This window comes from Chelonoidis abingdonii, chromosome 9 (assembly GCF_003597395.2).
Source record: "Chelonoidis abingdonii isolate Lonesome George chromosome 9, CheloAbing_2.0, whole genome shotgun sequence".
In the NCBI taxonomy this organism is placed as follows: Eukaryota; Metazoa; Chordata; order Testudines; family Testudinidae; genus Chelonoidis; species Chelonoidis abingdonii.
The window spans coordinates 44,720,709-44,730,611 of NC_133777.1; the positions used below are offsets into that span (position 1 = coordinate 44,720,709).

At 41.8% G+C, this 9,903-nt stretch overlaps 1 protein-coding gene across 3 annotated transcripts in view; it reads left to right on the forward strand.

Annotated features, from left to right (window-relative positions):
- The first annotated feature begins 484 nt into the window (after window positions 1-484).
- ARIH1 (ariadne RBR E3 ubiquitin protein ligase 1) overlaps window positions 485-9,903 on the forward strand; it is a 152,513-nt gene continuing 143,094 nt past the window's right edge. The window contains exon 1 of one of the 3 annotated variants that reach the window (XM_075069479.1): window positions 485-644. In XM_075069479.1, coding sequence (XP_074925580.1) covers window positions 606-644 — 39 coding nt within the window. In that variant the 5' untranslated portion in view covers window positions 485-605. Of the gene's footprint in view, window positions 645-908; window positions 1,138-9,903 lie in introns of those variants that run through there. The other 2 variants (XM_032805327.2, XM_075069481.1) reach the window with 2 other exon arrangements.

Consider the following 9,903-nt stretch of genomic DNA (forward strand, 5'->3'; position numbering starts at 1 on the left):
GATGGCGTTCGCAAGCTGCTGAAGGCCAGACCCGCTCTCGGCATCACAAGATGGCGGCCGCGATGTAACGGCGCGCAAGGGAGCCCCAACGTACGTGCGTGAACTGCGTCGTGTCGGACGCGCTGACGAGCTAGTCCCCCGTCCCTTGTTGGTCTCAGCGCAGGCGGCGGGCGCTGTGTGTTGTTGTCCCGCGAGCAGAGGCAGCCGCGCGCAGGAGCAGCCAGCGAGCCGCGCTCGGGGGAGGGTCCAGGTCGGCGGCGGGTACACCCGGCGCCGCCTCGCCATGGATCGGACGAGGCGTCATTACGAGTTGACGAGGACGAGGAGTGGCAGCGGACAGCGGCGCGGAGGATGACGAGGGACGAACGAAGACGAGGACGACGAGTCCGCGACGATAACCTGGACTGGGCGAGGTGAGCGGTGGCAGCCGGTGCGGCGTAGAGAAGGCGAGCCTGACGGCTGCTGTGGGGGAGGACAGGGCGGGCTGGGCCCCGGCGGCGGCAGCGGGCTGGGCGCTGGCCGGTGCCCGGCGGGGGCGCGGCGGGCCACGAGCGGAGGAGGACTATCGCTACGAGGTGCTGACGGCCGAGCAGATCCTGCAGCACATGGTGGAGTGTATCCGGGAGGTCAACGAGGTCATCCAGGTGCGGGCCGGCCCGGGCGGGAGGGAGGCGGCCGGGCCAGGCCGGGCCTGAGGGATCGGTTGCCGGGGACCCGCCCCCTAGTCGGGAGCGGTGCGAGCGCGGCGGTTTCGGGGGATTGGGGGGTGAAAACAGCGGGCCGCCTTTGGGGGCGGTGACTGGGTGAGGAGCACACGGGATGGGGGGCGGGTGGCAATGGCAGGTTGGGGGATGTTCTCCGGGGTGGATGGTATGTGGGATGCACCCACCAGACTGGCGGGGTTTGCCAAAGGCCAAACAATCTCTCTGCAGAATTATCAATGAGGCGGGCGGTGATAATCTTTCTTGCACCTACGATAACAGCACAGAGGTCTGAATCCTATCAGAGGCAGGGACCCCGGGAAAAAATCTTCTGCTGCAGCTAATCTCTTTTGTCTCTAATGTCTGTACTATCAGACTAGCCTGTTGTGGATCACCTGATCTTTGTGTCCTGCGCATCCTTGGATTTCAGCTTCAAGTTGGAATTTGGGGTGTGGAGGAGTGGGGCTAAAATCGTCCTCGGACTTCTGTAAGGGTTCAGCTCTATCTTGGTATAACAACCATTCTATACTTGACATCTTAGGAAACTTGTTGCTTGCAGTGTCTTAATCAAGAGTGCTAAGAGATCATTTTCCCGCTGAGTACGGTGTTGTCTTGGTTCTAAACCTGTAGTAATTTATTAGCTGAAGTATGTGGTTCTCCCATCTCCTTCTGACTTCCGTTTACCATTTTAGTTAAGTATGACATGCTGTTTACTTCTGTAGTCTGATTTGATGAGGGGATGGTAGCACATGCATAGAGAGGAATGAGAGCATGATTGCTTCTACTAACTCAAAGTTAGAAAATAAAATTTAGTTAAGAGGACAGGTTTCCTCAAATGCATGGTCTCCTGTTAATGAATTTGGATTGTTTCTTTTGCTGTAACTACTCGATGTAACTTTCTCTCAGGACTGGGTGAGCCCAGTAACTGCCTCTTAAAAGCCCCCCCCCCCCCACACCACACAAAAAACAAATCTGGTCAATTAACTGTGTTGGAGTTGAGCAAACTGAAGGTAGTTTGTTTTAATGAGTGTGTGTGTGGGGGGGGGGTAATGGAAAAAAAACTTAAGTTTTTTTTTTGGTCTATCCAAAGAACTTGGTGTGTATAGACCAGTATACATACCTTTGGCTAACATTGCAAAATGCTTGTTCTATCTGCTTGAGTCGCTATTCAGTTTATACAATAAAATGGAGATACATTTAATACTCAACAGAATTATTTCCTTACATCCAGGTTCGTCCCCCTCACTTGTTCCTGAGTGTATTTAGCAAGTTATGTAGTTAGTAAGTACATACAATGTGAATAATGAATGTGACACTGACAGATTATTTTTTCTGGCTGTCTGGCTATAGAAAATTTAAAAAAATTAAAGCTTATAACAGAGTGGTCTAAGTATTAAACAGTCTTCCAAACCAAACCTCTTATGTAAAAATCTTCTACATCAGAACGCTAACAACTGAAAGTGTAGAAGGTGCTCTCTATCCTATGTGTTGCATTTTGTCATAAGGTAACTTAAGCTATCATGCTTATGTTGGTACTGTACTATGCTGCATTAAATTATTAGGCCACTTTCAGCATGGTTCTTTGTTTAAGATATGACACTCTATCACTAATGTAAAATTAAAAAACACAGGCAATTTGAACCAGACTAGCCTTACTCTAATTCAGTTTGCGGACTGGATGCATTCACAGTGCCCAAGGTTTTGATTACAAATTAGTAAATGGTAGGAATTCTGGTGATGGTTAAAATTTTGTTCTTAGTTAAAAGGGCTGCTTCATCTACTGCCTTCAGACAATATGACAATATTTTTATACTGATGACTCACTACTTAGTCTCTCTTGATGCATTTTGTTGCATCTGAACCAGCTTCCTGTCTGCTTCATAGCAATGACATGAATTTGCTTTACACAAGCCTACAAAGGCCCATATTAAGCTTAAGAGCAAGGCTATTGTATGTTGTAAATCGGAGGGTTATTTTGACTATAATTTCTAATTTTCATTTAGTCTTTTTCTGTTTAATTATAAGTTGTGTAGATGAGGCTTTGTGGATGAATAGCAGTGACCATGAATTGATAGCATTTTTATTCTAGAACCAGAGAAAAGGTTGCACAATTGTACTCACAAAAAATTAAATCCTGTCCTTTAGTGTCTCTTCCATTCCAGTGCTGATTAGGATAGATGTATTTAAATACAAAAATCCAATAAAAATCATTTTCATCTATATTTTTAAACTATTTACAATTAAATTTGAAATTGATGAACTTATTATAATCTCTTAAAATTTAAATAAAAATTAAGCAGTACACATTTGCTGCTGAAGTTCTAAAGAAAGTTAGATTGCAGAACTGCGGAAATTACTGGCTAAGCGTCTGGAGCCAAGAGTTTGTTGCAGTGCTTAGCCACTTCTTAACAGTAGTAGCCTGTTTTGCAGCTGCAGAGAGAGTATTATCTTCATTTTTAGTTTGTTCAGCTAGTTCAGTTTAATGAGTAGTTTATTCAAAGATGAGAAGCTGATTGGGAGCTGAAAAAGCAGGAAAGCTTGTTTTAGTATTCTGATCTCTGGGGGGTGGTGGAATGAGGTGTGAGGAAGAGATCTACTAGTTCTAAACTCTTGAAGGACATTGCTTCTGGTAACTATCAGTTAAATACCTTAATGTCAGAATACTTTCTTAGTTTAAATAAATGTTTTATCAATTTTTTTCTTATGTATGCTGCGCAATTAAGGTAGTTTTATTTAACTGATAAAAAGTTTTAAAATACTACTTGCACTTTTTAATTGAATTCCAAGTTCCATTCAAATGCATCTTTACACAAATCACAAGTAAAAAGTTAATCTGTGTTAATATAAAAAGTTAAATAAATGTCATTCACCGTTTTCTAACATCATAAATTCAAAAATTAAGAATCTGAATAAGTGTTAGTTATATAACTGCTTAAATAAATGTATATAGATAGACTATATTTTCTGGTTAGGCAAAAAGTGCCAAATATAGTATAAAGGCTGTATTTAGCTGCAAATCAACATGTCTTAGTGAACCAATCAAAGAGAACCAACTTTTCCTTAGGAAAATAAAGTAGAAATGCAAAACAAAATTAAAATTGATGGTTTAAATAAGGTTTCCTGCTTGCTGATTTAAATTGCTTTTAAAATTGGTGATTTAAATCAAAGTGATATAAATCAGTCTTGATTCATTCCTCAGCAGTCAGTGAGTTGTACCAAGTGTGTATGTAAAGTTCTAGAGAAGTATTAAAGGGCCATTGAGGACTAGATTGAAAATTGCATTTTTTTAGACTTGAACGTGAGCCACTCAGCAGCTTCTCTGCCTCAGTCATTAATTTCCAAGTCAAGGTGTGGTCTTTTGTGCATATCTTTATTTTTTTAATATTGCATCTTGGAGCGGTAGTAGTTATGTGTACGTGGTCACCTGGACTCCTATAGTGGGCCGCTCGAGACAAGACGTCCAGAGTAATGTAAAGTTAAAAAAAACAACCCAAAAAACCCAGCCCACTGCTCACATACATGCAAGATACTCTGACCCTTCATTACATTAATATATTCTGAGGTCAGAAGGACCATTGTGGTCATCTAGTCTGGACAACACAGGCCATAGAACTTAGAGCATGTAGTAGCAGAGACCATTAATTCCATTGGGGCTCCACACAGGCATTATGGTCTGTCAGTCTAGAACAACTTGTAGAATCAAAGCCATTTTACTGCTGTTATACATTTTTATGGCTCTGAATTAGCCCTAAGTCTGCAGGACTTTTTTGTTTAATTCACGAGTTCAGAAAATCAGTTTCAGTGCTTGGGCTAGAATAGTAACAAGTAAACTTTTGACCTAAAATCAGCTTGAGCACTAGAGGGAATCGGAAGAGGGTTGTTGATTTGAATGCCAGTGGATTTAAAATCTGTTCATGGATAAATAAACTTAATTTGGTATTTATAAAGATATACAGTCAGCCTTTTTTTACCTGGAGCGGCTCTGGGGTGGCAGCGGTGCACACTGGGGCCAGGGCAGGCTCCCTGCCAGTGGCCAGCACCACATCTCTGTAGCCCCTGGGGAGAGGGAGCAGAGGGCTCTGCGCGCTGCCCTTGCCTGTGGGTACCTTTCCTTTTCTTGGCCAATGGGAGCTGCAGGGGTGGTGCCTGCAGACGTTGGCAGCGGTGCAGAGCCTGCGGCTCCACAGGGGTGGCAATCCCGTGGGCCGTAGTTTGCGCACCCCTGGGATAAAATCATGTTTACAGCTGTTTTGTAATGGATGATAATTCATATCATATTAAAGTGAGATTTTTTTGATGAAGAGTTGCCCAATATCTGGGAAGTTTAGTGTTGTCTGGCAGTTCTACCAGAATTAGTGAATATACCTGTGTCTGGTCAGAATCTAGGTGCAAAAGTTACTGACTTTGTAGAATTGTTTGATTGAGCAAACTTGCAGTTGTAGCAAAGGAAAAATACTAATTAAAGCTGGAGAAGCTACACATGGATAAAACACAGAATCTGGCTGGTATAATTTCCATGTGCTAGCAGGTTCAATGGGTCTTTGGCCATACTAAAACATTTGTGAGAAAGCATAATAAGGCAAGTCTTAAACAGGAACAGTTTATTATCGGATTTGATTTGGTCTGTGCCCATGCTGAAATTGTAACTTAATTGAAATAAAATTGTAGGGCACAAGCATAGCAAACTAACTGAGAAGTCTCAAAATGTGATTGTAAACAGGGAGTTTTCATCAAGGAGGTGTGTTTTTAATAGTGGGGTCATACTGGGATCTATTGGTCCTGCTCTATTTAACATTTTTATTTGAGAAAACAGAATCATTGCTGATAAAATTTGCAGGTGACTCAAATTGGGGGAATGGTAAATTATGAAGAGGACAGGTCACTGAGAACAATCTGGATTACTTGGTAAACTGGGTGCAAGGAAACCATGTTTTTAATATGACTGAATGTAAATATATACATCTAGGAACAAAGACTGTAGGCCATATTTACAGAATGAGTGACTTTATCCTGGGAAGCAGTGACTCTGGAAAAGATTTGGGGGTTTGTGTGTATAATCAGCTGAACATGAGCTCCCAGTATGCTGCTGTGGGCAAAAGGGTTAATGCGATCCTTGGATGCATAAACAGTAGACTCTTGAGTAGGAGTGGACAGATTATTTTACCTCCATATTTTGGCAATGGTGTGACTGCTGCAGGAATACTGTCCAGGACTGGTGTCCACAGTTCATAAAGGTTGTTGATGAATTGGAGAGGCTTCAGAGAAGAGCTGTGAGAGAGATCTCCTTGAGTCTATCATTTAGTCAATCTATTTACAAAGAGAATTAAAGGGTGACTTGGTTAGTCTATAAATACCTCCACAAGGAACAAATATTTAATAATGGGTTCTTCTAGCAGAGAAAGGTGTAATGTGATCTAATGGCTGAAAGTTGAAGCTAGACAAAATCAGACTGGAAATTGAGTAGTTCACCAAGGACCAGTTTACTAAGGATCATAGTAGATCATCAGTGACCATTTTTAAATCAATATTGGATGGTTTTCTAAAAGAAATGCTCTGGGAATTAATTTGGGGAAATTCCCTGGCCTGTTAGAAAGTCAGAGTAGATGATCACAGTGGTTCCTTCTGGCCTTTGAATCTATGAAAACTTAATTGCAAATTTCCTGATGATAGAATTTGTCATGCTGTTGAAATGCTGACTGCTTACTGATTATGTCATTTTTTTTCTGAGGCTGGATACTCTACATTACATTAAAACATCACATAGTTTGCTTCATCAACTCCCATCAAGAATGACCATACAATTCTAGGGCCATTCTGGAGATTGTTAAATGACATAAGCTCTTGGCCCAATGTCAGTGATTCAGGAATCTGCAAATTCATGATTTTTTAATCTGAAAATGACTGCTTCCAGAAGTAGGTGAAACTTCTTTTTTTTTTTTTTTTTTTTTTTACCTCTTAAGTCTGGTGCAACAGAGCCAATGGAAACACTACCAAATTACTCTAAACTGCTGAAAACACCACTTTTATTATATTGGCATGCTTGCAGAGACATAAGCAGAACTGCAGATGCTTGGTAACGTTTGCTACATATAGCACTAAGCATTTATGTTGCTAATATCTGGTTAGAAACTCACTCTTCTTTTGAGGAAGAACTGTCATGGGGTGCAGCTAACACAAAGGGAAGACATGTGAATAAGTCACTTAATTCCAGATGGGAACATCATGAGTTTTTCAGCTAACCAATCTTGAAACCATAGGTCAGAATGTTATCTGTGTTATCTGAGAATCTGATTGTGTACAGCACTGAACCACTTTGCAAACCACTTTGGATTTTGATCATCAAAATAAGCATTCAGATTTCTTACATATTTTCCCCAGGGCTTTTGCAGAGTAACTTACTGGGCTGATTTTTAAATGAACAAACATATATGCTGGGAGATGTCTGAGATCTGATCCACTAACGGACAAGGCTTTCTTGTTAAAAGGGACACTTCTGATACAAGTGACTGTCTTGCCAAGTATTTCTTCTGTCAAATCTTTATTAATAGGATTATGCCTGAATAAATGGTTCACTAACTATGTTAGTATTGAGGCTTTTCTGTATCAGGTCGCTACTTCTATCTTGATTCCATTTATTTGCATTCCAGTTTTATTTTGTTCTTCTGTGAATAACACAAAATTGTGAAAATTAAGCTTTAATCTTTTGATCCATATTTCTACTTATTTTGATGTCTCAGTAGAATGGTTGGTAATGTGGATAATTAGTTTTGTTTGTTAGAGCTTTCTTCTCTTCATTTCAAGCAAAAGACTTGTGTGACTTCAGTCTTTTCCCCATCTTGGTAAATAGGCTTTACTTGAGCCTCTGAATTATATCAGTAGTACTGTTGCCAGTAGTGGAACTGGTCTTTTGCAGTCATGGAATGGATAAAGGTATTATGAATATTTGACTAAAAATCCTAGATGGCTGCCATGGCAAAAATATTGCTCAAGTCTTATGAAGAACCCACCGACATGTAAGGGAAAAACTGCTGAGAGTCTGGCAGGGTTTCATAATTGCGTAATTTGTTGTTTGGTGTTCTGTCCTGCAAGGATGTTGAGCATTTTGGCCCTGATTCAGTGAAGTGCTTAAGAATGTGCTTAGTTTTAAGCATGTGTTTAAGTGCTTTGCTGGATTGGAACGGAATGCTCAGCACCATGCAGGATCCAGACCTAGGACAAAAATACCAGTATATCTTAAATTTAACATACTGGGTTCTCAGTAGTTGAACAGATGAAATGTAGTATATTTGAGTGCTTGTATTGAAAATGAGTACCTCAGTTAGGGCCTAGTCCTGCTTCCATTGACATTAGCAAGTCTTGTTAATGTCTGTAGGGGGAGAGTCAGACTCCTACCGGATAAAAGCCTTCACACAGAGACAAAGAATATCCAGACCACTCCTAAGTTGCAATGCAGTGTTTGTTAAAAGTATTGAGGAACAGCTTTTTCAAGAGTACAGGACAAATGGGGCCGTGCAAATTCCCCAGAATGCTCTCTGGCAGTTAAATAGAGCTCTTTTGTAGCAAGTGTGAACTTATTGTTGCTTGGAAAAAGTGGTACTATTAAACAATGGTTTTCCTTACATGTTCTGGTTAGTACAGAATGTACTGATTTCTGGCCATGGGATTTATGAAATATCCTCAATGTTGACTAGACTCAGTATTGCTGGCAACACAGTCAAAATGTGTTGCCCGCAGTAGGATTGATTTGCCAGTGGCTGCAGAAAATGCTGATACCGTACTGACTTGTATTAAAAATCTTACCTAATGTCTCAGATGGACTCTTGAATTACATACTCAAAACTACCTGATGCTAGCATTCTAAGTAGAAGTATGTTGTAGGAATAGGCACATTTAAATCTAATTGGCATTATGTTCTGATCTGTCCTAGTAGCCTGTATGAGGTAAATTGTGACACCTTGGAATCTGTCTTTTCAGTGAGTACTTAAACAGTTTTTCATTACAAGCTAGGGTCCTAAGCATTGTGATGCTAGAAGGAAATGCTTTATTACACTTCATGCTTCTGTCATATGGTGTTTATAAGGTGTTTCATTATAGCAGGAATGCATTGTTTTTCCCAGGAGCAGGGCAGCTTTCATTCTGACAAAGCTCTCCTGTAAGAGCTGCTTCTTGTAATTATTGTTTAGGTTTAAAAATGATTATATGGTACTTGTTTGTACAAATTGGTCAGTTGGCTCACCTGTCAGTTAATTTCAGACATTTTCTATTGCATAAAATAGCTGTTCTTTGGAATTAAAGATTAATTTCTTACAGGATGGTTTAAACAAAAAGAGATCCTGCATCTTGGCAGGGGATTAGACTTGATGACCCTTGTGGTTCCTTCTAACCTGGTAGTCCTATGATTCTATATATATTTTGAATTCTTTTCTTTAGTAGGATAGGCCAGTCCACTATATTTGTACAAGTTTATATAGCTCTGAAGTTCATGTTACTAATTGGCATATTTGGCTAATGCCTTAGACTTCTGTCTCTAGCAGTGAATTAAAATTCCAGCTCTGGTAATGAGTTAAAAAAAATAATAATTATTTTGCTGGTCTCATTCTTGCCCTTAGCATCATCTTGCAAAAATCACCACACATCAGTGGGATTGTGGCAGCCTTCATGTAAGAAGCCCAGGAGTGTACTAGGAGATTGACACGGGTCAGCACTAGATGTGTGGGAGATGCTTTCATGGTGCCTGAAAACATTGTCTTGTTCTAGCTCCTGTTAAATCAGAAGTGGGCAAACTATGGCCCGTGGGACCCTCCTGCCCGGCCCCTAAGCACCTGGCCCAGGAGGCTAGCCCCTGGCCTCCTTCCCTGCTGTTCCCCCTACCCCACAGCCTCAGCTCACTGTGTCACTGGTGCAATGCTCTTGCTGGGCAGCGCAGCTGCAGAGCCGCGGCCTGACCTGGTGCTCTGTGCTGCATGGTGGCATGGCTGGCTCCAGCCAGGCGGCACGGTTACCTGTCCTGGTGCTCTGGGTGGCTTGGCTGTAGTGCTACCAGTGCTCCAGGCAGCGTGGTAAGGGGACAAAGAGCAAGGGGGGTTGGATAGAGGGCAGTGAGTTCGGGGTGGTGGTCAGGGGGTGGGGGTATGGATAGGGGTCCAGGCGGTCAGAGGGCATGGAACAGGGGGGCTTGAATGGGGGCAGGGATCTCGGGGGG